General features: G+C 49.5%; 2 protein-coding genes across 5 annotated transcripts in view; one reads left to right on the forward strand and one right to left on the reverse strand.

Moving 5' to 3' along the window:
• Positions 1-5,092, forward strand: part of Fmnl3 (formin like 3) — a 57,421-nt gene extending 52,329 nt beyond the window's left edge. The window contains 9 exon segments of the mRNA XM_050132417.1: positions 74-308; positions 435-503; positions 631-711; positions 804-933; positions 1,452-1,612; positions 2,142-2,243; positions 2,554-2,646; positions 2,990-3,113; positions 3,878-5,092. Of these exon segments, the coding sequence (XP_049988374.1) occupies positions 74-308; positions 435-503; positions 631-711; positions 804-933; positions 1,452-1,612; positions 2,142-2,243; positions 2,554-2,646; positions 2,990-3,113; positions 3,878-3,966 (1,084 nt within the window). The 3' untranslated portion in view covers positions 3,967-5,092.
• Positions 5,093-5,246: 154 nt separating this feature from the next.
• On the reverse strand, positions 5,247-27,519 carry Prpf40b (pre-mRNA processing factor 40 homolog B). Of its 4 annotated transcripts, none has more exons than XM_050132420.1 (26): positions 27,362-27,519; positions 20,336-20,416; positions 19,488-19,631; positions 19,137-19,202; positions 18,452-18,479; positions 18,196-18,221; positions 17,790-17,900; positions 17,365-17,485; positions 17,250-17,274; positions 16,823-17,032; positions 16,511-16,637; positions 16,366-16,430; positions 15,748-15,912; positions 15,538-15,646; positions 15,078-15,228; positions 13,853-13,986; positions 13,248-13,362; positions 13,014-13,105; positions 7,623-7,739; positions 7,310-7,447; positions 7,005-7,100; positions 6,794-6,880; positions 6,482-6,659; positions 6,116-6,177; positions 5,886-6,029; positions 5,247-5,803 (listed from the first exon to the last, which is right to left on the reverse strand). In XM_050132420.1, the coding sequence occupies exons 1-26, from the start codon at positions 27,362-27,364 to the stop codon at positions 5,711-5,713; spliced, it is 2,688 nt and encodes an 895-aa protein (XP_049988377.1). In that variant the 5' UTR covers positions 27,365-27,519; the 3' UTR covers positions 5,247-5,710. The 4 variants fall into 4 exon arrangements, with proteins under 4 accessions (XP_049988377.1, XP_049988378.1, XP_049988375.1 ...); XM_050132421.1 differs by having other exon boundaries at positions 5,247-5,799; positions 6,782-6,880; XM_050132418.1 differs by having other exon boundaries at positions 6,782-6,880.
• Positions 27,520-27,802: the final 283 nt, after the last annotated feature.

Genomic DNA, 27,802 nt, shown 5'->3' on the forward strand with positions numbered 1-27,802 from the left:
TGTTCCCCAGTCCTTCTAAGGCCGAGGGAACATGTGGACAGATGTCAGACCTGAAGTGGTTTTCTTCCTACAGGTTTGACTTACAGACATTACCTGTAGACTTCGTGGAATGCCTGATGCGCTTCCTGCCCACAGAGGCTGAGGTGAAGCTGTTGCGGCAATATGAGCGTGAACGGCAGCCCCTGGAGGAGCTGGCCGCTGAGGACCGCTTCATGTTACTCTTTAGCAAGGTGGAACGGCTGACCCAGCGAATGGCTGGCATGGCCTTTCTGGGCAACTTTCAGGACAACCTGCAGATGCTCACACCGGTACAGCCTCTTCCCTAATCACTTTCCACTGCTATCACTAGTCATGTCTGCTGTCCGTCCTTCTGGCCCTACCCCTTGACTTTATTCTTCTCCCGATCTGGTGACTCTGTTCATCTTGTCTTCCAGCAATTGAATGCCATCATTGCAGCCTCTGCCTCTGTCAAGTCCTCACAGAAACTGAAGCAGATGCTGGAGGTTGGGAAAGGGAGTGACTGGGGTGCTGGTGGTTCCCAGGGGTCCTGGGTGGGTTCTAGTGCTACTATACAAAGGAGGAAGTCCTTGGAGCTTCTCATGACCCGCCTTCCGTGCATCTTATGAACAGATCATACTTGCAATGGGGAACTACATGAACAGCAGCAAGCGAGGTGCTGTGTACGGCTTTAAGCTCCAGAGCCTGGATCTGGTAAGATGGCGGGAGCAGCATGTGCAGGAAGCCTGGAACACCAGTGTTAGAGCTAGGGTGCTTAGCTCTCTGTTGCCACCACTGCCTTCCAGCTGCTGGACACAAAGTCCACTGAACGGAAAATGACGCTGCTGCACTTCATCGCCTTGACAGTGAAGGAGAAATACCCAGACCTGGCTACCTTCTGGCATGAGCTGCACTTCGTGGAGAAGGCTGCAGCAGGTGAGGGCTCCAGCCTGGGGCAGTGTCAGGAAGCTGAGCAAGAGGAACACCTGGGCTCATTTCTGGCTTTTGTTATCTTACTACTTCAAAGCTTTCCGCTAAAGCCGGTGAGCAGGGGCCACTCCAGAGGGAGCCTTCCTCTGAGCTCAAGTGGGATCAGGCTTCCTTAGGCTGACCCAGAGATTGCATTTCTCTACCATTTATGTGATATGGTTAGAAAACTATAATTATAAAGCCCCCTAAATACATACAGTACTGCTGTTTCAGAACAGAAACCCATGAAAAACTACAGCAGGCCCAAGGCAGCTCCAGCTTGGAGTCTCAGTGGTTTGCCTTCCTTTGCTACCTTGTCCTTTGGGCTTATGAACTCTGGCCCTCCGTTCTTTCCCACTGCTGAGAGAGCTTAGTCTGCTTGACATGGACTTCTCTACATGTGTGTCACTGGAAGTGTATGCCATGGGAGAGGATAAATTTGCTGTAGTCCTGAGCAAGCCTCAGCCAGACATCTTGGTAAATAGTGTCCCTGGAGAACGTGCTGCTAGATGTGAAAGAGCTGGGCCGGGGCATGGAGCTGATTCGGCGGGAATGCAGCATTCATGACAACAGCGTCCTTCGAAACTTCCTCAGCACCAATGAAGGCAGGTTGGACAAGCTCCAGCGTGATGCGAAGACTGCTGAGGTGAGCAAGGAATTGGAGTAGGCAACAAACATCTAGGACAACAGTTTCAACCTGTGGGTCGTGACCCCTTTGGGGGGGTCGAACAACTGTTTCACAGGGGTCGCATGTCAGATATTTACATTATGTTTCCTAAGAGTAGCAAAATTACAGTTACGAAGTAGTCATCACAACATGAGGAACTGTATTAAAGAGTTATAGTGTTAGGAAGGTTGAGAACCACTGGACTAGAGCCGAGATACTAAGGCCACTTCATGTCAGCATCCAACTGCAGTTCCATCAGGCAGCTAGCCAGCTGTTAGAGAACATGAGGTGGGAGTCACAAAGGACTTTAAGGATAGCAGCAGACATCCATGTCTGGAGTTATGACTCTTGGGAACACCCATATTCTCTCTGGTTCACAGGGGCTTGGGTAGTTGGTTTTCTCCCTTTGGCCTATTTTTTTTTTTTTTTTTGGTGGGCCTTCTGCCCATGTGTGAGCTGAGCTTCTACCCACCAGAATGGCCCTTCTGTCTGCCCCTTCCTTACCCAGGAGGCCTACAATGCAGTTGTGCGCTACTTTGGCGAGAGTCCCAAGACCACACCTCCTTCTGTGTTTTTCCCAGTATTTGTCCGATTCATTCGTTCTTACAAGGTAAGCTGAAGAGAAGTTTCTAGAGGAGTTTGGCTGAAATTAGTTGAGAGAGAACCTGGGCTTCAAGTCTGAGTCTTTCCAATTCCTGAGGCCTAGGAAAGGAACCATGGAAGCTGGTGACAGGCCTCAGCTGTGAACTGGTGGGCAGGGTGGGGGCCCAGCCCCTTCCTTTCATTGTTTGGAGCAGGAAGTACCCCTCCGGAGGGTGGCCACCTGGGGTTAGCTGGTCTTACTGCCACCCACTTTTCGTGTCAGCCCCTCCTTTCCCAGCCTGTGAGAGCCTCACTCCCCCTCTCTTGGTTCTCTCTAGGAAGCAGAACAAGAGAATGAAGCTCGCAAGAAACAAGAGGAAGTAATGCGGGAGAAGCAGCTGGCTCAGGAAGCCAAGAAGCTGGATGCCAAGGTGGGTGGGACCAAGAGCTTTGGTCTGGAGGGTAGGACAAAAACCTGAGGATTCAGGGAGCCAGAAAGGACATGGAAAGCCAAGACACACACACACACACACACACACACACTCCCTCCCCCCCCCCCCCCCCCCCCCCCTCCCCCCCCCCCTCCCTCCCTCCCTCCCTCTCTCCCTCCATTGGAGTGCCTGAAGGCAAGAGTCCAGAGGGAGAGGCAGACACAGATAGTCAGGACACAGGGTTTCTCTCAGTAGGGCCATCTTCAGACTGCATCTTGGGACAGGAACCAGTTACTTATTGGGTTAGTGATGACTTCCTTCCCCTTCTACTCTTTGGCCCTAGACTCCATCCCAGCGAAACAAATGGCAACAGCAGGAGCTAATTGCAGAGTTGAGGCGGCGCCAAGCTAAGGAACACCGGCCTGTTTACGAAGGGAAGGATGGTACCATTGAGGATATCATCACAGGTAGGATGGGTCCATTGGGCCCAATTCCCAGAGCCTAAGCTAACCCCTATTGGTCCTTCTTTCTAGTCTATTTTCCCCATAAAACCTGACCACGATCTCTCCTGGGCCATAGTGTTGAAGAGTGTCCCTTTCACGGCCCGTACTGCCAAGCGGGGCTCACGCTTCTTCTGTGATGCAGCCCACCACGATGAGTCAAACTGTTAGCCCTCAAGGCTGGGGCCCCTGACAGGTACTGGGCACCATGGCTGCACTCTCTGCATGCCTTAGAATCATCTGGTAGCAGCCTGCCTGGGATGGAGAAAGACTTCTTGCATGCTGCATGCCCTGAGAAACAGTTTATCCCTTGCATGTTTCCTCCCACTAATTCTGTCCTAGCTACTAAATAAGACCCAAGGGCTAAGGAATCTGGCCAGGGTTGGAACTATGCCAGAGCAGGCAAGTCCAAGCCTATGGCTCTGATTCTTGAGGCTTCACTCCTAGACCCAAGGTATCCAGGGTCCTGATCTCCCCTAAGAGCTCTGGCAGTAGCTGCTACTCAGGGACAAATGTCCCATGACCTCTGCTTCCTGACATCTAGTTGGCCTGTGGTCTTTTCCTGAGTAGCCTTTAGAGCCCTGTGTTATCCTCTGAAAACAGCTCCGGCAGTTTCTCTAGCTGGTCCTCCCAGATCTTCTTTATACCTGACTTATTCCCTGTCCTCCTGAAGGTGCTGCCCTGCTCAGTCTCCCTGCCTGTTCACATGCACCTGTCTGTCTTCCCCACAGGCTTCAAACACGGGCCCATGAGCATTCGTAACCAAGGCAGGAGTGCTGCACCACCCAGTGGCCCTCCTCGGGCTCCAGGTCCTCACTGAGATCCTCTTGGAGGTAGAAGTACTTTAACTCTTCCTGCAAGTCTGGACAGTGGACCCAGGGCCCAGCAGAGGGCTGTGCTGTTCCAGCTGCAGCCACTCCAGCTCTGGGGCTGGATCTTCCCTGTACCACTGTGGGTACTAGGTCTATAGGGGCCTGGCACTTCCCTAGTGCCTCCCATAATGCACCTTGCCCCCAGCCTTCAACTTCATTCAGGGCTGGGAAAAACCACTTCCAGCTTTGGCTCATGAGGGCAGATGGCCCCTCTCCCACGAGAGTCTAACAGGATGAAAAAGGAAAATGCTGTCCTTCCATTTTTTTTTTTTTTTTCCTTTTTGTAGTCCTAGTCAGCTCTGGTCTAAAAATATTCAGGCTTATGGATCCCTGGACTGGCAATATCAGATCATCTCACCGAGTAAAGCCTTTCCTTACCTGGGCCCACTCTGCTGAGCCCAAGTGAAAAAGGGTAGAGGAGCAATGTCAGGCCCACTGCCTTCTTGCACATTCTACCTGAGACTTAAGGTTTTTGTCCTCCCTTGGTCCCACTCACCTTGGCATCCAGCTTCTTGGCTTCCTGAGCCAGCTGATTCCCCTGCATTACCTCCTGCTTCTTGCAGGAGCTTCTTGCTCCTCAAAACCAAAGGTTTGTGGGGGAAGACTTGAGACTTTCAGAGATGGAAAAGGAGGGGCTAACACTGAGTGCGCATGGAGAGTGTGACTGTGGGACCAGCTAACCCCAGGTGGCCACCCTCTGGAGGGGTACTTCCTGCTCCAAACAATCAAAGGAAGGGCTTGAACCACACCCTGCCCACTGTCTTCCCACTGAGTGAAGAAGAGCAGAGATACCGCACCAGCTTCAAGACTGCTAGAGGAAGGATATGCCAGGATCTCACCTTTCCTCAGCTAGGTGGATTCTGGCCAGGAACAGGCTACATAGAGGATCTTCATAGACTGTATGCTCAGTTCTCTACTAGGTTCTCTGACCCTGGAAGGGATGCGGGAGCACTTTGTTTTGTATATGTACCATTTCCTGTCTCTCTTGTACATAAATCCCACACCTCTCAACAAAATCTTGTGCACCTGGCTGTCTTCTCTTTCTTGGTTTGGGTGGCTAGGGTGGCCATGAGGATATATAAGAGTAGGTGGGAGTGGTATTTGCTCCCATCTCAGGAGTGCTGGGGAAGCCTGGCTGGGTGGGCTTAACTTTAACACAGGAAAGAGGCTAGAACAGCAGTGCCCTCTGCTGGTCCCCAGTGGTTAGCACATGAAGAAGACAAAATAGTTGTAGATCATGTTATAAATATTATTTAAAAAACAAAAACAGAACACATACAGGTCCCAGGGGTAGAGGAAGCAATGGTGGAGCCCCAGGGCCAGGTCAGGCAAGAGCAGGCACTGATGCTAGAGGGTGAGGACCCTGCCCTCTGCCACCCAGGCTGTGTCCACCAGCCTGTCTCTTTCCTGGAAACCCCTTCTCACACTTTATCTACTGGCATCACCCACCCTGTGTGGTATAGACTGCCCATCTCTGGTCTGGGGCTAAGGGCAAGGACTGCACTAGTTTCTGAGAACTAGGGGACCCTTGAACACCAAGAGCAACCTTGAGAGGTACTAACAGTAGTGTGTTGGGGTGGGTTATTTAGGGAAAGTGGACACAGACCAGACAGACGGAGTCTGAGGCAGATGGTGAGGATGGCCCTGGAGCCACTGCCTCATGAAGTCCCAAGGCAGAAAGAGCTCGTGGGGTCATTGGTGGTCATCCAGCTGCTGTAGGAGTGTCCGCCTTCGCCTCTCCAGCTCTCCCTCACTCAGCTCGCTTTCTGATGTATCCCAGCCTGTCTGTTGAGCAAAGATGTGGCTTACCTGAGGCCCCTGTACAGTGTGTCACAGGCTGGGGCCAAAGCCAGGTCCTTCCATTCACCTTCTCCTTCTTGATTCCAAAGCCTGGGGAGCGGTTGGGGAGCTCTGCCTGCCGGAGTTCCCTGTCCTTGTCCTGTTCTTGTTCTCTGTCTTCACCCTCCTTGCCAGCTTTCTCTTCAGGGTCTGTCTCACTCTCAGGACTGTTCTGTAAGAGTTCAGAGTCCATCTGAGCAACTGAGCAGCATGCTGGAAGGCAGGTAAAACCTCCAGGATCTCAGGAGAGCTACTCACCGACTTGTGTCTTCTCTTCTTAGTTTTCTTTTTTGGTTTCTTGGCTTTCCGAAGACCATGATCTATAGATTTATTATAAAAATATAAATAAAAATAATATATATTATTACTTATAATACTAAGTCCCACTGGAGGAGAGAGAAGATCATGATCTTCCCTGTACATTGTTTGTAGATGCTGGTTCCTGGTCTGAGGAAGACTGAATCTGGCTTCCTTTCCTCCACCCAGCTCCTTGCCTGGGCAGGGATGAGAGATGTGGCTCCACAGCCAGGCTCTCCCATCCTCATCTACAAAGGGTCTGGGACCTGCTCTGCCTCTAGTCAGGACAACAGTCCTCTAGCTCCCAGGCTACTAGAAACTGCTTACCTGACCCAAGAAGAAGGTGGGACGATGGGGACCCTGGTCCTCCAAGGGCAGCACCCCCACTTTCTACTGAGTCAAGTGAGGATGAGGGCTCAGAGCCAGACTCTGAGGGGTTCCGCCGCCTCCGCTTAGAAGGCCGGAGGGATGGTGGGGGCAGCTCCTCTTCATCTGACTCAGAACCCTGAGCACATAAAAGACATAGTCATCCTAGAGTTCTGTCCTCCAGAAGCCCTCACCTGGGAGCTGGGGACATAGTCCAGAGCCAAGTAAGGAAACGGTCTAGTCTCCCCCATATCCCTCTACCTGCCAACTCACTGAGGGTGAGTGAGAACGCTTGCGATGGTGTTTCTTGCCCTTTCTGCCATGCTTTCGGCCTTTGGTGTGGAGGTGCTGGCATTCAGTCTGATGGAGGCAGAGGGAGAGGTAAGAACCTGCCTTCCTGACTCAGCAAGCCCTTTTCTAGGATACCTTCAGTCCCCTTCCTTGGCTGGCCAGGTACACAGATCAGGGTGGCCAAGTGCCTTACCTCCAGCACCTGCAGGAACTCTCGGAAGAGCCGGATCCGCTCCGACTCCAGGGTGATCTGCTCAAAGGCTGAGTCGCACACAAAGCGCTCACGGACCTTGAACGGGGAGAGCACTGCTGATCAGACCAGGCCCTGCCTGGCCCAGCTTGGACACGCCACGAGCACTGGGCAGGGCTAGGGCAGAGGAAGGAAGGGAACTGGAGCTGGCCCAGGGCTTGTGCTGTGACTGGGGTGGGCCCTCAGTGATGGAGAAGCTCCGCTGCCCTCAGGCTTGAGGGTGAGTGGGGCCAGGCTGTGCTCCTGACCTCTTCCCAGGCAGTGCCCAGCTCCAGAGCAGGCACGGCCTGCCTCAGCATGCTTCGAAAGGCAGCTTCTCTGCGCCGCATCCTTCGTGCCTCCTCCTTCTCCCGTTCCCTCTCCCGTGCCTCTGCTTTCTCCAGCAGCTGAGGGAAAGGAAAGGGGAAAGAGAACAGGGTCAGGCATACTTTAAAGAGGTAGGAAGGTGGGGTCTGGACTCCTGCCATCATTCCCCAAACCCAAGATAAACAGCAGGGTAGTGAGAAGGAACAAGACACTGGGATAATTGAGAGAACCACCCAGCCCTGCCCATCCCCTCACACTATTGAAGGTCAGCTTGATGTTGCCTGCGTCCAGCGCAGCAGCCCTCTTGTCAAAGCTTATGACGTGGGCGAAGTCCTCAAAGGCTGTGTTCACCTCCACACAGAAGCCCCGGTCCTGTGGGCACAGCAGTGCGTGAAGGCCAGAGGCACCACGGGCCCAGACCCAAGGCCAACAGGACAAAGGATCAGTCTGCAAGACGTTCAAGCTTCTGCCCTTACAGAGTACCCACAAGATTTGTGACACACCTTAGAAACCACGCTAAGTCTTCACCTCTCACAGGACCCCCACCCCCACCCAACCTGTGTGGTGGGTTCATATGGAGCCAAGAAAGTCAGGAAGTTTCTTCACAGTCTTGATTGATGACTGAGTTTTTCACAATTACGTCTTTGTTCCTCTGGCCACAGCTGGGCCTTCCTGCTGCTCATGGAAGCAGCCATGCATTCTTAACATCTGGGCTACACCCTCTGCCTCTTGTACAGAGTGCTTGACACTTTTCTCCTTTACCCTTCCTGCTCTTTGTTAAGTAGGTCCCTAATTTTACGCAGACAAGAATGAAAGCACTTGATCTGTTGTATCTCAGGTCTAATCTCCAAATCTGTGCTTCAAGCACTATACCCACCCTGATTGCAGAGTTCCTGGAAGAGTGTTGGCCAAAGAGTGTGTAACTCTCCAGCAGTATTAAAAACATGTCCATTGTCTTAGGCACATGGTCAGCTCTATATTTCTCATCCAAAAGCCTCCATGTCTCAGTGAAGTTGAGGTGAAGGAGAGTAATCTCACATGGCCAAGCTGACGTGAGAGGTAAATGGAATACTGTCATAGGCCAACTTTCCTGTCCTTCCACACAGCTGGCTTCCTCCAGTCTTCCTGCTTGTTGATATCAGGAATATACTCTTGTTTTCACCAGAAATCCTTTCTCAATCAAGGCTCTAGCCCTTCCAAAGACATCCTTTCTGTGCGAGTGAGGACACAACCAGAGAACTTTGGGTGTACAACTCAATCTACCTCCCTTGAGACTGGTCTCACTGGAACGGAAGCTCTCCATTTTGGTTAAACTATCAGGCTAGGATCATGTCTCCCTGCTGCAGTGATGGGGCTGCAAACATACACAGTCTTTATGTGGGTGGTGAGAGTTCAAACTCAAGTCCCAGTGCCTGTGTAGAGCATCACCTCTAGCACCTTCTTCCTTAGGGAAGGCTTGACTACACCCTTTACTTAGAATAGCCCTCCATCCTGCATTTAGCTTCTCAAACTAGCTGTTCCTTTTCCTAACATTCAATTCCTTGGACACAGCATAGGAAAAAGGAATAAGCATTTATCAAGAGCCTGTTACAAGCAAGACACCTGATGAATGTTTTTTAAAAATTTACAATGTGGTATATAGATTATCCCCACTTTATAGAGGATGAAACCGAGGTTCAGAAGCACTAGATAAACTTGTGGAAGTTTCAGCCAATAAACAACCGGAAGTTACTTTCCTATGAAATTATGCAGTACCCTACTCTCCAGGATTCCTGTATCCTGACCTTTCTTGTCACTTCCCTCCTGAGAATTGCCCTTATTTTCATTATTATTCATTTCTGTTTTTGTTTTTGAGACAGGGTTTCTCTGTGTAGCCCTGGCTGTCCTGTAACTCACACTGTACACCAGGATGGCCTTGAACTCACAGAAAGATTCACCGGCCTCCATCTCCAAAGAGCTAGGATTAAAGGCATGTGCCACTACTGCCTGGCTATTTTTTTTTTTAACTAACCTGATCTACATTCTCCCTGGCAGTTTCACCCCTCATCTGCTGACTCTCAGACCTATACCAGACTGCTATTCTAATGCACAATTCCCATACTCATCGTTCATCTTCTAGCCCAGATCTCCAGTCTTCTATCTGCTCCAAGTTCAGGGCCCTACATTGTCCTAGGCGATGAGAGGTGCTCCTGCAGTCCATGTGACTGTGGGTGGCCACAGGAACTCCTAAGGTCACCTGGCCTCCTAAACTGGGAGCCCAAAAGAAGGAATAGAAATTGGAACTGTCCAAAATCACCACACCACTTTCTCGGATGGTGTAGACAGAGCCCAGCAGGCCATTACTTTGGCCCAATGTTAACTATTTAATAAAGATAGGTATTTATAGTATAAGACATTTATATGCTTTATTCCTTCTTGCTGCACAGGTTGCTTTTAAAAGTTACTTCAGGAATGCTTGTCTTCTGAAGCCTGTTTTATTTTGTTTTGTTTTGTTTGCTTTCCATATAGGGTTTCTCTGTAGTCCTGGCTGTCCTGAAACTCTGTAGACTAGGCTGGCCTTGAACTCACAGAGATCCACCCTACAGACAGTTCTTTCTGCTTAACTATCACTGCTTAAAATCCTTAATATTTAAAACAGTGCTGCCATTCACTGCCTGCCCTGCACCTTTCCCTTAACTTCACAAAATAATCTGGCACGTCTACTATAGTGGTTCTATCCCACTGAGTTTAAATATTCCCATCTTCCTATCTACCTACTTATCTACTACCTACCTATTTATTTATGAATGTCAGAGTTCTCATCAGACTTGAAAACACTTTTAAGCCAGTCCTTGGCAATCTAAATTGTTCTTGGTGACCTTGATAACCCTTTGATCAATACTGAGGTCAGAGGGACACACAAAAAAGTCACCTTTAACATTTTAAAAATATTTTCCATGTGTATATGCGGACACTCATGTGCCATGGCATATGTGAAATTGGTTCTCCTCTTCTCCTACTGTGGATGTCTCAAGTCCAGCTAAGGCCATGAGGCTTGGTGGCAATCCTCTTTACCCACTAAAGCATTTTACCAGCCAACTCTCACTTATTTTTTCCAAGACTGGGTTTCTCTATGTGTGTAGCCCTGGCTGTCCTAGAACTCACTCTAGAACAAGCTGGCCTAGAACTCAGAGATTACCTATTTGCCTTCCAAGTGCTGGAATTAAAAGTATCTGCCACCATGCCCAGCCCAACTTTTATTAACAAATTTTTTAATAAAAATCTTCAATAGCACCTCAATGCACAAGAGATATAAACTTTTCTATTAGAAAACAAGGGAAGATCCACCTTCAGGCTGGGCCTCAGCACGTGTTTACAAGGAATCTATGACATCTTGTCTGCCACCTAGACTCTGCAAGAGCTGCCTGACTAGTAATCCTCCCCACCCTCTTCCTTCCCGCTAACACAGTCTCTGGCATCATATGGTTCTCCAACCTTTGTATCAAAAAGCACTGATAACAGGACAGTACTGGGATCAAGTCCAGGGACAAGAGTGAGCTAAAATATGTAGCTCAAGTACCTGTCATCACTTTTAAGATCTTGAGGCTTGAGGAGCTAAACTTCTACCTTTTCACTACCACTTCCCCTAAGGATACAGACAAACTGGGAAGTATTTCTCCACAACCATATGAGCTATCATTTACAATATAAAAATCTAAGCATCTTATTTTAGCACCCAAAGCCCTTTGCAAAGCTCTAGTGGGCATGTGGTTCCAGAGAAATAGAGACAATCCCAGAACAACGAGATGCATCTCACTTGAAAGTAATTTATTTATTTATTTATTTTGCTTTTTCGAGACAGGGTTTTTCTGTGGTTTTGGAGCCTGTCCTGGAACTAGCTCTTGTAGACCAGGCTGGTCTCGAACTCACAGATTGAAAGTAATTTTGAAACATAACTCTTAGGGTTTTTTCAGGTCTTCAGAGATAGGATCCACTGTGTAACCCAGGCTGACTTAACATCCTCCTTTCTCAACCTCCACTGGGGCTAAAGGCATGAACACTTGGTTTATTAAGTCCATATTAAACAGGTGACTGCATTACAATCAACATGCATGGCTTTATAAGGTGATCTACCTAACAGTACCTCATGTCCCTCTCAACTTGGACATCAAGTCACTGTTTTCGGTAACTGGGTGTCCCTTGGTAGAACACTTGCCATTTTTGAGACAAGGAAACTGATGCTTAGAAAAGCTCACACAACATGTAAGGGTTTCATCTGGACTCTAACCCCAAGTCCTGCTGCTAGTCATTGTATTGGATGATATCTTCAAATACAGTATTTATTAGAAAATTAGGATAGTTTTTTTTTTTTAAGAAAGGCTGATTTATTTATTATGTATACAGCATTCCTTCCATGGACACCTACACACCAGAAGAGGGCGCCAGACCTCATTATAGATGGCTGTGAGCCACCATGTGGTTGCTGGGAATTGAACTCAGGACCTCTGGAAGAGCAGTCAGTGCTCTTAACCACTGAGCCATCCCTCCAGCCCCAGATAGTGTTTTCTTTTAGAATATCAAATAGTTACATATTAGAATACCACCTACTTCCATAAAGAAACACACTTCTCCTTTTGGAGCACAAAGCTCCCTTCACTCACTAACTCACATCCGTAACTTGTAGAGACACAGACAACTATTTCTCCAGTAAAGAAAATGACAGGGCACATGGGCTAGTGGACAGCAGCTGATCTTGCCAGTGCTAAGAAAGCAGTAAAGAGAAGTGAGGGAAAGAACGCCTCACCCTCTCCCTCTTTCTAAGAGTGCAGTGGCATCTCAGCCAGTGTCCATGGCATGCCTTGCAGAACGAGCCCAGTGCTGACAGATCATCCAAACTGGCAAGAGACTCTGAAGATCCAGATCTTTACGTGAAGCCAGGCATAGTGGTGCACACCTAGAATCCCAGCACTGGGAAGTGAAAGGAGAAGGACCGGGAGTTCAAGGCCAGCCTGGGACATGTAAGACCTAGTCTCAAAAACCAAAACAAATTTTTGTGAGACCTGATTTTAAAATATTAGCAATAAATTCCAAATTCTTCAAAACACCCTACAGGCTGGGAGGGGCATAGCTGTGGGGTAAGAGTTTACAATTAGCTATGCTTGCTTCTCAGGCCTACTACGCCCTTCCCACTCACTTGCCTTTGCTCCTGTAGCACCCCTATGCTTACATCATTCTGCCTCTTCCACCTACTCATTCCTGAAGGTGAGGTCACTGGATCACTCTCAACTCTTCTGATTTCTGTCTCTGTAGTAACACTTGTCCCTGGCTAATATTTCTTAAATTTGTTTTAGGTCATGAGCTTCTAGGAGCAGAAAATGATTTGTTGCTTTGATTTTTATTTTTCTGGCACAGGGTATCAACATGGCTGGCACTCCCTTTATTGCTCAGACTGGTTTTGAACTTGTGGCAATCCTCCTGCCTTAGCTTCCCAAGTGCTGGGACTACTGATATGCATCGCTACATCTGGCTAGAAAAATGTGTCTATTTGTATCCCCAGGGAAAGATGCCCTGTTCCAGAAAAATCTGAATTAGGGATCCTGGTCTAGAGTGCGGCTTACACACACACACTCTATCTCTCTGTCCATCCATCACACCAGCCTCTCTTACCTTAAGAATGTCCTTTATGATCTTCTTTTCATCGTGGAATCGAGCCTTCAACTCCTCCACATAGAACTTGAATAAGTCCAGAGGAGTAGAGCCTGCAGAAAGGGAGAGATGGGGGCCTGGCGGGCGGCAGCTTCCCAAGGCCCAGGGTGGGGTCAAGGACAAGCCAGGGAGTGGGGTGCAGAGAGGTTGGCAGATAGGAAGCCAGACCAGACAAGGGAAGCCTGGCTGCCTTACCCGGCTGGCCCAGCATGTTGGCAAAGCGGACATCAGTGCTGACTGCCGGGTACAACTCCATCCAGGTGGACATGGAATGCAGCTGCCCTGTTTCATGCAACTCATCCAGGAAGGTCTGAACAGGGAAAGGCCAATGATAGGAGAATGAGATAGGGAGGGAAGCATGGCCAGGGACTAGGGAGGAGGGAAGGGAATGGCAGAGACTCGGAGACAAAGGCAAAGGCACTACAAAAGGAGGAAACATGAATATACAAACAGAATAAATTAAGCCAGTCTAGAGGCAGTAAAGCAGAAACCTGCAGGCAGCACAATTTTCTAACTTGGCTTCAATTTCCTACTATGACCAGCTTAGTCAACCCACTACTACTGCTTCCAAGCTGAGAACAAACTGTCTGACTCCACCCAAAGGGAAAAACACTTGGTCTAGCTGGCACCCACGTCTGAGGGTGGTACCAACAGTGCCCCTGGAGGGGCACTCCTGCAGAGTGGTCTTCTGGAACGTGAAAGGGGCCAGTCAACAGACCACCTCACTGAGAGGCACTACAGAGAGGCTGTGGTCTAGAGCAGAACTGAGCCAAGCTCTGACCCCAAAAACAGGAAGATACCTGAAAGGCCTCCCGGTTCTTCCGTTGCTGGCGCCGCTCCCGAAGCCGGGCACGTTCCCGTTCTTCCTCCTCTTCTCTCTCCAAAGCTCGGATGTGCTCCTCAAAGCAGATGAGTGCATCTTCTTTGTCCATGTCTACACGCAGGGAAGAAGCTCAGCAGGCACCGTATATGTAGGAGAGCCCTGCAGACCCCATTTCTCAAGTCTTCCCCTGTGGGTGCTAGGTGCTCTCAAGGGGGGGGGGAGAAAAGTGAAGTACAGCTATATGGGAGCAGTCACTAATGGTGGTTCTTGGGGAGAAGTATTTATTAATTGCACTGGAAAAAATCAGCGAGTACTCAACTGATGAATTCAGCTTGTACAAACTAGCTTGTACAAACTACCATCTAAACCTAGTTTATCTTAGAATCTGAGGCATCACATCTCAGGGAACTGGAAGTCAGTCAGGCTTTGATGCAGCTTTAAAAGGTGAATTATTGGGGCTGGAGAGATGGCTCAGAGGTTAAGAGCATTGCCTGCTCTTCCAAAGGGCCTGAGTTCAATTCCCAGCAACCACATGGTGGCTTACAACCATCTGTAATGGTGTCTGGTGCCCTCTTCTGGCCTGCAGGCATACAGACAGACAATATTTGTGTGTGTGTGTCTGTGTGTAGATAGATAGATAGATAGATAGATAGATAGATAGATAGATAGATAGATAGATAGGAAGGATATACTGGGAAATACAGTAAAAGTTTTTTTTTTTAAAAAAAAAAAGGTGAGTTATTCTGTCAATAACCACAAACCAGCAATTCCTTACTACAGTTAAGGCCCACAATCCTAAGACAGTTTAGAACCATCTTCATTTGAGCTATAGATACCATCATCTCCAAGTATTTCATATTTCTTTCCAAGACACACGTGTTTAGGTAAACAATGAACCCTATGGCTGAGGGTGGAACTCAGCAGTACAGCATTTGCCTAACTGACAACCTAGGTTCAATTCTCAGTGCCACTAAATAAAAACATGTTTTAAAAAGAAAAGGCTGGTGTAAAATATATGTAAGGGCCAGGGTACCATCCCTAGCACCACACAGACAGATACAGCAGCAAACCAGAGGGGCAATCTGAAATACCTGGACCCCAGAGTCCAGGAGAAGCAATGACAGAAGGGAGGATTTCCAGGACAGGCAGGGCAGGCTCTAAGGTCTCAAATCAGTGGAGAAAGGGCAGAGAGCCAGGCTTACTCTGCAGCTGCTGGTCCTGAGCAAAGCTGGGGTTGTCCATGAGGTACTGCTGGGCCTGGGACCATGTGGTTTGGAAGTTGACACTACTCATCCCATCCAGGATGCTCTTCAAGGCCTGGATATTTCGACGCCGAAGCTGCTTGGCTTGTTCCTGGAAAGCCACAGGATCAAAGTGAGGCAGGGCTGGCAAAGGAGGATCTGAGAAAAGGAGGTAGCTAGAAAACATTAGGAGGGCCAGACTCGGGACTTTAGTGTCCCAGGAAAGGGGAGGAATTCCAAGTCATAGATCAGTGTCCTCCTTGCCCTCCCCTATCCAGGGCCCAGTGCAGAAATAAGGAAGGGAAAAGTCCCACACCAGCTTCCAATTCAGAAGGGACACTGGCTGCGTGGAGAAGTGAACACCCATGATCTACAGGAAATTGAGAGCTAGGAGAATCCAGCCAGTGATTATAACCATTACCTTCTCCTTCTTAGCCAGGAAGAAGAGGACATCATCATAAACCTCTTTTCGATCCCTCTCAGGGACCACAGCCCAGACCTCCAAGTCCCCAAAGGTCTGTTCTGCCCGCCTGTGGAGCACATGGGTTATGAGTAGGCAGAAAACAGAACCCTGGACCTGTGTGTTCTTAGTGTTCCAGAGCCCCAGCCCAGCCTAATACAATTCTCTGACCGGTAGCGGGTGGTGGAGGTCATGCGTTCATGCTGCTCCAGGAAATGCTGCAAGGTCTGTTTGGCCTCCTTGGCCCTCAGCCGGGCCTCCTCTTTCTCCTCCTTCTCCCGCTGTGCCTTGTAAGCATTAAATGCCTGCTTCTTCTCACTCAATTTGGGCAAGGCACTAGAGTGGACAAGGTGAGGACAGGGAAGGACACAGCTTGAATTAGCCTGCACAACCCATGAAGCAGGGTCTCAGGACATGGGGGAAGGCCTCCACAACACCAAGTTGGAACCCATGTGTGGACTTAGTATACAGGCATCCAGAATACGAGTAAGGGTGAGTAGGTAGTGAGGGGAAGAAATACTAAGCCCTTTCGCTTAGGTGTTCTCAAGTCACCATCAGACACCCGTCTAGTTAGAGCCCCTATTCCCTATAGTTCAGTTTAAGCCAATAATCATTTACTAGTATCACATGGCTGTACCTCTCCTCTTCTCATTCTGGAGCTACTCTAGTTCTCCTTCTCTTGCACCCCACCCTAACCACTTGGACCTGAGTGTCGAGTTGAACATCTCAGGGAGTTCCCGGCCCAGTTGATTTCACAAACAAGGACTATCCCCTCCTGCTCAAGCCTACCTGTAACGGGGATCAGTGACTACCATCTTCATGGCCTGTTCCCATGAAGCATTGGAAGGGACAGCCTGGAAGAGAGAAGCATAGGTCTTAGAGCCTGCCCACCTCCACACCCCCCAGGCCTTCCCTGGAAGCCCACACCAAGCACCTTGTCCCTTAGCAGCTCTTTGAAGGCCTGCTTTGCTTTCTCCCGATTGCTCCAACTGAGGCCAGGTCTCTCTGGTTCTGGCCTAGCTTCTTCTTCTTCCTGTAGTAGCCGATGTTGTCCAGTAGAACTGGAGAGAAGAAGGGACTCAGGCACAAGACCCACAATCCTTATAGTTTCCAGTGCCCTTCACTTTCAGCAATGATTACTCCCCAGGTAGCCCTTCAGGGGTCGTGCTCAGCTCTTCACATGTTGTCCCCCCCCCCCCCAGTCTCTGAAGAGAAAGAGGCTGCAATGCATAGGAGCAGTTCTCACCTGCTGGGGCCCTCCTCCCGTTGCAGGAACCCCTGCTCCAGGGGCTGGGCAGCCTCCAACACATCACAATCTTCACTTCGACCTGGCTCAGGTTCCAGAAGGGCCATAGGCACCGGGATAGGACCAGGAGGTATAGGTGGAGGGTCAGGTTGTGGCTGAGGTGGCTGTGGCTGTGGCTGTAGGGTCTGCAGTTGCTGGGCCTGCTGCTTTCTGTAGGCAAGTGATAAGCCAAAAGGGTGATGGTGTATCAAAGTGAGGACATGGAAGGCCGTGTGGGCCAACTGCTCTAACTTGGGGAAGACTGAGTCTAAAGCAGCTGACCCCATAAAGAAATAAGATTTCTCCTCCCATTGAGGAAGGATAACTGTGAATTCACTCCCTCCCGCAAGTGCTCCAAGAAGGAAGGATACATGATCAAGTCACTTACCCTGTAGACTCTTGTTTGACTAAGGCTGCAAGGGGAAAAGATAACAGTCACAGAATAGCAAAGGACTCCAAATAGCCTTGCCCAGTCTTCCCCTTCTACCTCTAGGACCCCTCACCCTCCAGGTCATCCAGATCCTTGGGCCGGGTCCAACGGGACTCCTGACTCTGGTTGTTGTAGTAGTACGGCTTCCCTGTATCTGATTTATACTCTTTCCAGGGACACTGGGACAGCAGCAGCTGTAAGAGGATGGGTCAGAAGTCATCAGCTGCTGGGCAGCTCTCCAGCCTGTCAAGGGAGCTAAGGGGACCCAATGAATAGAAGATACAGTAGTAGTCTTTAGTTGTCACCTGGCCTTGCCTGAATGGGGGAAAATGGACTTCCTAAGACCCTAGGGAGGGAATTCCAAGGTGTGTGGAGGTAGTCAGGGATCTTAGGGTCAGAGGAAGCACAATGAGTATGGTTACAGAGACTCAAGGAAGGCCAAGGACTTGAAAGGGTCAGAGACACTAAAAGGAAGAGCCAGAAAGCCCCACTTAGGACCTCCGCCTTGGACTTGAGCACGCTGGGCTTCTCCCACACGGACTGCTTGTCATCAGCGTTGTAGTAGTAGATGCGCCCATCAGGGGCCACATGTTCACTCCATAAGGCCCTCTGGGGGGAGGGGCACAGAATCGTGGTCAAGCTCCTTTCCCTAAAACTCTCCTCACCCGAAGACAACCATTAGCCTCCCACTTGCTTTTTCTTTTTTTGTTTTGTTTTGTTTGTTTTTAGAGACAGGGTTTCTCTGTGTAACAGTCCTGGCTGTCCTGGAACTTGTTTTGTCGTCTAGGCTGGTCTCAAACTCACTAAGATCCACCTGCCCAAATACTGGGATTAAAGGTGTGCCCCACCACCACCCAGTCAGCCTCCCACTTTCTACCCAGAGACCTAAGCTAAAAGCACTCACCGGAGGGCCAGTCCCAGTCACAGCAGCTAGAAAAGAAGCCAAAGGAAACCTACTAAGCGCCTGCTCCAAACCCCTGTCTTCTCCCCACTTACTCCTCCCTTCTTCCGTCCCATAAATAACCCCTGATCCCATCAACATCCCAAAATCCCTGGCATCCCAACAGGCATGATCCAGCGTGGGCTCCAGTCCATGGTCCCCTCTCCCCTGTGCCCCCCAACCTCCGAGCCTGGGGGGAGCAGGCCCCCAGAAGACTCACAGCTGGCGGTGTCCGCACCCGGAGCCGTCTGCCGAAGAAAGAGGAGGGGGAAGGGTTGGGGCCAAGCCCAGTGGCCCCCAGGACCCAGGCCATGGGGGATGGAGAAGCAGGCCAGGCCAGGATCTGTGTGTCCTGTTCCCAGGGATCTCTGCCTTCTAACAGTCCTGTTCCCTCCACCCCACCAGGGTTGTGACTCTCAGGCCCCACGGGAGGAGTCGCACGGTAACTCCTTTCTTCGCTTTCCACCAGTAAGAGTACTCTGTTGAGTCAGCTCCTGAGATCCATCTCTTCACAGCAGATGCCAACATTCTACACCCCACTTCAGACTCCACTACACTGAGCAACAGCACAAGAAGGTGCCACTGCCTCTTTCAGAGGCAAAGAGGAAGTGATATGAAGAAACCTTCTTAGCATGTCTAGAATGCAGGAGTACCTGAATGAGTGATTCTTTAAGGGTGCTGGGTGTGGCCCGAGAGGTAACGAGAGAACATGTTGCCTTTGGCGACGAGTGGGAAACTAGAACTGCTGAGTATGTGGCTGGCGAGGATTTGAATGTGAGGAGTATTGCGAGGGACCAGAGCAGACACAATAGGAGGGAGAGAACAGAAGTCCACATCCATGCACTCCAAGTCAGACCCACAGAGTGCAAGACAGAGCCTGCTTCCTACTTGCCCCTAGAGCTTACCGCTGCAGTGACAGGCACCGCTGGCATCAGCATCCCTGGCATGATTGGAGGTACCATTCCTGGTATCTATAAAGACCAGCAGCCAATGTTAGTAAGTAAGGGCTAGGCAGACCGATTGGTCTGAGTAGGGTTCCCTGAGAGATCTCTTTGTGGCTCCAACCCTGATCTAGGGCACACTCTCAAGCAATCTCCAGGTTTTGGATACTCACCATGCCTGAGAACTGTTTTAATCATTCAGCAGACAAATTGATGAATCTGGCCCAAAGCTCCCTTCCCTCTCCAGTTTCTAAAGCCCAGATGCTTACTCCCATCTCTTTCCCAGCTAAAGATCCTCATGGAAAGAACAATTACCTGTGTAAGTGGTGGTGGTGCCCCCATTGGTGGAAGCATTGGGGGCAGTATGCCAGGTGGCATTGGGGGAATGGCTGGTGGTCTCTGACTCATAGGGGGCAGCCCCATTGGAGGAAAAGGAGGTGGGATCCCTGGAGGGGGCATCTGGAAATGAGGAAAGAAAAAGTCACTGAACAGAGGACACTGTCTTATTATGGCACAGACCACCTATGTCAGGCACTCCCCAACCCTCATCCTGACCAAGAGGTGACTCCAAGGCTTCCATCTGAGAAGTAAAGGGCATCATCACTGTCTCCCCCTTCACTACTGAGGAAGACAAGTAACTGAGGATTCCCCGGCACAATGGTAAGCACGCGGCTTCCTAAGTTGGGGAGGGCAAGGAAAAGGACAAGGGAACAGTACCAGACTGGGGAGTCTGTACTCCCCCCCAAGAGACCTTCAGATAAAAGGAGAAGTCAGGGATCCCAGGCTTCTGCCCTCCCATCCCTTTCTAACTCATGACCACCAATGCTATTGCAGCCCAAAACTCAGAGGCCTTTGTAAAGAGCACAGGTAAGGAACAGTGAAAGAGAAAGAAGCCTTCCCAGCCCTCACTCCACTAGGGATCTTTCCCTTCCATTTCTCCAATTTCCAGCCCCTCTTATCCCCAGGACAAAGCAAAAGGGAGACCTGTACTTTATGGACTAGAGCTTAAGCAGCAGCTCTCCCCACCCCAGTGCTCAACACCACCCATCTTCCAAATACCAAAGGGTGTGGTACAGGTTCTTGCTGGCAACACAGCAGTGGTAGGGTGGGGGCTAAGGGTGCAGGCTGGAAAAGCCAAGCCCAGGGAAACACATAAAACTTACGAAGGGTGGTGGCATCATGGGGGGCCCCGGTGGGAAGGGGGCAGGCGCTGCTGGGGGCCGGGGACCAGAATCGGGAACCGACTGTTGAGGGAGAGAAAAGTCATAGGACCCAGGATGGGCACAGAGATGGACTTTTGCAGAAGGAAAGCAGAGGAATGAGGATGAAAGAGAAACACAAGTTCAGGAAGGAGTTTTCAAGCCCCACATCCCACCCATTCTGAGCCTGAGCCCTGAAGAACTCTGCTTTCCTGTGCTAACCCAGAAAGCCAGCTGACGGAGGCCTTCATGTCATCTTTATTTGGGGAGTTCCCGTTTTGCCAAAGCAGAGTCACAGAAGGCTCTACTACAAGCATCTGGCTCTTCCCATGACATCAATCCATTCTCCTGCACCTCTCTCAAGCCAGTTAGGGGTTGATGTCTTCCCTTGTTCAATTTACTGGGTTGAAGATTCAATCCAAGACTGTTGGTCCTTTACAGTCTTGGGTCTTTACAACCAGCTTCCTCCTACCCAGACTCATATTCACTCATCCACCAGCATCCACTTCTGCTCCCAAACACCAACTGGACCATCATCCTCACCTCTGATGGCTACCCTTTCTTCACAAACCCTGAACGTGAACATATGCTTGCACAATCTAAGCGGTCCTGTCTTCCCTGCAGCTGAACACATGACACTATTTAAAGTGGTTTTCTCCAATTTCTTCTCTGTTTGATCCCCATCCTTAATTTCCTCATGTACACAATTTTATTACAATGTCTGCCTGGGCATGGTTTGTCCTCCTAGAGGGTGATGCCATCCCACAGAAGCAGGGATCACATGACTTGCTGAAGACTGGATTCCGGGTACCTGCCACAGGGTCTGGCACATAATAGGTACTCAATAAATACTGGATGAATTTAAAACAAATGAAGCAAATTTCTATGAAATTTCCTATTCTAAAATGTCATTCTCTATATATAGTAGATATGCATAAAATGGTAGATGTACAAAGTCTTCATTTTTATAAACACAGATGAGAATAAGCTTAAATATCCATCAGTAAAGATTCATCGTACGCAAACATAAAATGGAACACTAGTCATAAATAAGAATGGATCAATGTCAACACCTTATGATATAGTGACAAGGTGCAGTGAAGCTTTATCATGTTTAAATGTTGGTGATAAGAGAAACAAAAGACAGAAGGGAAAAGACTTTTAACAGTATGCAATTTTGTGTCTTGTAAATATTTAACTATATGGCTTTATTGCCTGCTCAAAAATATTTGGAGGTGGGGGCAGCTAGAGATACTGTTCAGCAGTTAAGGCCCTTGCCTGCTCTTCCAGAGGACCTGGGCTCAGTTCCCAGCACCCACGTGGTAGCTCACAACTGTGTATAATTTCAGTTCCTGGGCATCTGATACCTTCTTATGGTCTCCAATAACACCAGGCACAGACATGCATGCAAGCAAACCCTTAAATACACAAAATAAACCTTATTTTAAAAATACTTTTGGGGCTAGAGAGATGGCTCAGTAGGTAAGAACACTTGCTGCATGAGTACTTGAGTTTGGATGCCAGAATACATGCACACAGGTTGTGAATGGCTATAACCCCATGCTGTGAAGGGCTGAGACAGAATGATCATTAGCACTTGCTGGCTGCTAGCCTAACTCAGTGAGAGGCCATCTCTGACTTATTTGTCAGAGAGGGATGGATAAAATGTCTGTCGTCTTCCTTTGGCCTCAGTGCATTGACAAACACATTTTTTTTTGTTTGTTTGTTTTGCTTGTTTGTTTTTGAGACAAGGTCTCACTATGTAGCCCTTACTGCCCTGGGACTCACTCTCTAGACCAGACTAGCTTAAGAACTCAAGAGATCCTCCTACCTCTGCCTCTGCATGCTGGGATTAGAGGTGTGCCCACACTCAGCTCACTTCTCACTTCTTCCTAGTTGGAAGCTCAGAAGCAGCATGAGTTCTAGGGAGCTTGGAGGAACAGGAGCCACCTCACAACTGCTTCTCAGTTACCCCTATTCTGAAGAGGCCTGGACAGTTAAAAATGCTTTCTAACCTTCATCTCTAGAAATATCTATTTGACCTTGTCCTAAGTAGTTATGTGCCAAGCTACTGCAATTGACCCCATTCTCTGTCTTCGATTAAGAGCACTGTTCCTGTTCTCTAGAAATTTTATCTGTATGGAATGTCAGAAATGAGTTGCCATGGGAGGAAATCAAATGTGTTCTACTCTTCCTCCCTGCGCTGCTTTAACCTATCAGGTAATCATCTTTGAGTCTCATCAGGCCCCTGTGTTATCCAGCCCTGCCCAAGATAGACCTGGGAGTTACTTCCTATAGCATCCTCGATAATACAGCCCAAGTTCTCTAGGCATTCCTTTCCATTTTCCCCCAACCCACATTTTCCATCTGATCTATGTGGCCTCCCAAACTGTTCTCCTCATATCCACTTTTCTAACTGTACCCACAATACACTCTTCAAAATGTACCTCAGGCCCATAAGCACCAGCTTCGAATTCTCCACTTGTTCCTTACTGAGAGTGAACAGCAAAGCCCTATCCAGTCAGCTCTGTAAGGCTGCCAATGACCTTGCCAGCCTCAGCTCTTCCATACCCGTCTTCTGTGCTCCAGACATACTCAGGCCTCCTCCCATCTCAGGTTTTCACTTGTGCACAGAGCACCTCTCCTAGGTTCCATATACACTTCACAGACAACACACATTTCCCACACAAGCCCACTGCACTAGTCCAAGCCCTCCTTTATATGCTCAACACCATACCCCTTCCTGTCAAGAGTCACCCACTGGAAGTTTACAGGCATTGGTGTAATTCCAGATGGATACTCACATGCTAGATTTAATGCACTAAAACATTTAGTACAACTCCACTACAGTGAAAACTCTTAAAGGCAGAGGTAAACTCAGCATGGTGGCTTGACTTTGTCATCCTAGCACGTAGACACAGAGAGGATCCAGAGTTTGATGCCGGTATGGGCTATATAGTGCAGACCAGGCCCTGGGCTGCTGGGACTGCCTCAAAAAAAAAAAAAAATCAATAAATGAGTTGATGAGACAGCTCAGTGGATTAAAGTACTTGCCTTCAGGCCTGAGGACCCACATGGTGGAAATAGAGAACTGACTTCCACAACTTTTCCTCTGACCTCCACACATGTACTGTAGCACATGTGCATCCATCCAAAATAAGTAATAGAAATTTTAGAAAAAAAAATTTAGGTGGGAGCAGTCCTAGGCTGGAATGTATACTTGTTTCTTGACTTGACTGGTCTTGTTAAGTCTCACCAAACCTGAGAGCTACTGGTAAGGCCTACTATCAAGAAAATACAATTTAGAGCTGGAAGAGACCCGAAAATCGCCCCCAAAGCACCCCCTCAACCTTGAGACAGGGTAGCATTCTATAATAAGACTGTCCAGGAACCCACTATATATTCCACTCTAACTCGTGCTAGGATTATAGACATCTGCCCATGTTTGGTTTTGGTCTTGTAGCATAGACTAGTCTGAAACTCCGGATCCTCTTGCCTCCACCTCCAGCACAGGAGTGCCACTACACACACCAATACTCCACTCTTGTCATGTGAGAAAGGGAAGTCATGGCTAAGGTCCCACAGCTGGTTTCAGATGAGCCCCAACTGAATCTGATTTGCCTCTCTTAGAAGTGCAATGTTTGTCAGAGAAAGCTGATATTCTTCATACCTACCTTACCTGCAATGATTAAATCGGCAAGACTCCAACCTCATCTTAAGAATGCACAGTGGTGCCTATTGCGTACCCCCCAAAATTCCTCAACTTACTGTCAGATACTGGTGGCACATGCTTTTAATTTGGGAGACAAAGGCAGGCAAATCTCTTGTGAATTCAAGGCTAGCTGAGTCAACATAGTGAGTTCCAGGACAACCAGAGACACATAGAGAGAGAGACCCTGTCTCACAATAAAAAAATTAGTAAACTGGGCATGAGGGCACATGCCTTTAATCCCAGCACTTGAGAGGCAAAGGTAGGTAGATCTCTGAATCTGAGGCCAATCTAATCTCCAGAGGAAGTCCCAGGATAGCCAGAGCTAGACAGAGAAACAATCTCGAAAAACAAAACATTTTTTTCCTTCAACTACCATCCAAAGCCTTCCAGTATAACCAACCCCACACTCTGGCCCATCCCCGGGGGCTCTCCTAGTGCGTTCTGTATAGGAACTGTTAGATTACTGTCTTGTTTTGTTCAAGATGACTGTGACTTTTGCATTACGGCATACACACTCCCACCCCACCCCCCAACACACTCTTCGTCCATTCAGGATACAGCACACTACTATGCAGAGTGGCGTGCACCTCTGAATGTTTGCTGGGTTCTGAAATTACCTGCCTCTCCACTCCAGCGTGGCGTTCCCTACATTTCAGAAGTAAACTTTCTTTCATAATGTTTGAAGACGTGGGGGGCACATGAGCATGCAGAGAGACCCAAAGCTTATGTTGGGAATCATTCTTGATCAATCTTCCACATCATTCACTGAGGAAAGCAGAGTCTCTTAATCAAACTCAGAGCTCATGGTACAGTCTGGTAATCCAATCTCTGCCCTCCAAGGCTAGAATTGCAGGAAGTAGGCATTTTTGTAGGTTCTGGGTATCTGGACTGTAGTCCTTATGCCAGCACAACAAGCACTTACTAAGCCACCTCCCCAGGCTGTTTCTCTTTTTTATACTTCCCCTGATTGTCTAGACAGAGCCCTCTACCTGAAATGCTTTGATGAAACAGTTTCATCCCTAACTTTGGTGGGGTTTTGTGAACAACCTAAAACACTGTTTGCACGAATGTGTTTGTACAAATTCTGAGCAGTCTGTGACAGAAGCATGTAGAATAGTGGAGATGCTTTGGCTTAGGGAAAGGGAGCTGGTATGAAATACTCATGGGAAAAGTTATATGACAGAAAGCTAACCATGCGTGATCACCTTTACACTGGGATGGAGACTTCTGACCAGAATTCAAACACTGGCCTATTCAATCAGTCACCCAGGGAAGACAGAGCAATGGGAGGAAAGTAAAGGACTGTGGAACTGTCAGAGCCTTCCCTTCCACAAGTTTCTTCCCTGAAAAACCTGCTCCTCTCACCGGTGGGCTACAATACCAGTACAATTCTGGGTTGCTTATCTTCTGAGTGAACTCTCAAGTAGACAGTGCAAGAAGACAAAAGGAAAGAAACTAAAGGGAAGCAGACCTGTTGGGCTTCCCTAGAACATAACACACATTCAGTGACTGGGGAGTCATAATGAAAATGAGACACCTCATCATCTGGTCATCATATATTCATGGAGACCAATGGAAGCATCCTGAGACAACATCCCAGCCCTCACGTAAGGGGTATTTTAGAACAAAGAGAACGAGAATAGAGAAACATAGGGAAGAGACTAGAAATAACAGCTAACAGGTATGGTTACTGGGTGCTTATCATGAGCCAGAAGCACACCAAACATTCATTAATTCTCACAACCATTTTAGAAGCTATCCCCTGAGTTCTGACAGATTACTTGACTATGGTTCTAAGAGATTAAATGGTAGAGGAAGGCTTGGAATCCAAGCAGTCTGACCCCATAAAGCCGCCTCCCAGAAGGAAGGATAGGGACGCGGGTGACATTTCTTAGCCTTGTCTTCAATGTTTTCTTTTCATCCCAATCCTCACACAATCCTGAGATTCTCAGACAGCCAAGTGATCCTAAATTGGCCTGGTCTGACTCAAATCTCACTCACCCAAGGAACTGTTATAAAATGAAGGCTAGGAGGTACACTTCTCAGAAACTGGGCTGGGAATGTAGCTCAGCACCGAGGCACTAGCCCAGCATCCACAAGGCCCAGTTTCAATGCACAGAGATGCAAACAACAGCTGAAGCACCGGTTAATCACCCATTGACTTGCTGAGCCCAGACAGGACCAGCCCCTCCCCCAACCCCTTCCTAGCCTCTACTCTGGTGTGTGCGTCCTAGCATTTCTTCCGCTCCCCCAAAGAGCCTGGAGATCTTTCTAGAATACAACTTCGTGTTGCTTCTGATCCCCATCACCTCTTCACTAGCCGGAAGAACAGAATGTTCTGAGTCAGGGTTCAACTTCCTCTACGTACAAAGCTCTCCCATTCCTCCAACAGGATTTCCAAGACCCAGGCCCAGCAGGACGAGGCCATGCAAACTTTAAACTTCCTCCTACCCGCAAATCCCGGGCAATTTTTTTCCAGTCCAACCGAGGGTTTCCTTTCCTACTTCATGCCTCCCGCATCCTAGAATCCGTTCACCTTAAATCTCCTCCTCCAAACCCGCCCCCTTTTGGAACTGATGGAGAGCCAATGTATCATCTTCGCCCATTTTCCTTCTTAAAAGTCAATGGGAAATTCGAGACCCAAAGAAAAGGTAGTGACTTGCCCAAGGTCACACAGAGTTACTAGTTTGTAGAAGATTGAGCCAGGGCTGGGACCAAGGGGCCTCTGCTTGTCCATTTCTTAGCTACTCCAGCTCTGAGGTGAAAACCAGGAGTCTCTCTTTCCTCAGAAGCTCCCTCCTCACCTCAGGAGACAAGGTTTTGTGAATGGGTAGAGAAAGAAGGGAGTCCCCTATGGTCCTAAGGGGCACCCAGGGCTTCCAGCAACAAGCCTGGGTCTGGGGGAGGGGCACAGGGCACGCCAAGCAGCCCAGGAGAGGTAACTGGTTTCCATCTCCCGCCCTCTCTTCTCCCCCGACCTTTCTCCACAGACCCACCCTTCACTTCATCCCTCCCTCCTCACAGAGCCTCCGCTCTCCGTCCCCTCAGCCCCCGGCCGCACACCCCCAGGCTCCATAATGGCCTCCCCGCCCCTTCTACCCCAAATCCCCACCCCCACCCCCCTCCTGGGCTCCTTTCCCTCACCCCCTCGGTCCCCTCGCCCTCCCTCAGGGTCCCGGGCACCCCGGCGGCCCCCCGGCCTCCCCGGCCCGAGCCCGGGCCGCAGGAGGCGCTGTGGGACAGCCCCGGGCCTCTCCACCCCCGCGCGGGGACGTTACCATGCCAGAGCCTCAGAGCAGCTGGGCCGGCTCGGCCCACTCGCCAGTAAGAACAGCTCTGATTGGCCGGGCCTCAGCCGGGAGGGCGGGGCCCGTGGGGGGTCGCACCCCTTCGTGGCCGGGACTCCGGTTGCTTTCGCCGAGGAGCGGAGCCCCCAACCGGCCCGGTGTGCCCGACCCGGCTCCGCCCCCGGCACGGAGAGCCAGGCCCCGCCCCCGCGTGCCAGGTCCTGGGCCCGCCCCCGGGGGCGGGGCGCGCCTGCTCCGGCCTCTGGGTGCCCGCGCGCTCTGCGCAGAGCAGCGGCGAGACCAGCGCAGCCGCCCACGCCTCCGAGGCCTCCCGAAGATTGGGGACCGGACCGAGACGGTCATTCCGCCCGCCTGTAGGGCACCGTTGTGCTCCACATAGAGCGTTTTTTTTTTCTTGTCTATTTTCTGTAC

The sequence above is a fragment of the Alexandromys fortis genome, unplaced genomic scaffold (genome assembly GCF_014885135.2).
Source record: "Alexandromys fortis isolate MF-2015 unplaced genomic scaffold, M_Fortis_MF-2015_v1.1 scaffold_423, whole genome shotgun sequence".
Classification (NCBI taxonomy): Eukaryota; Metazoa; Chordata; class Mammalia; order Rodentia; family Cricetidae; genus Alexandromys; species Alexandromys fortis.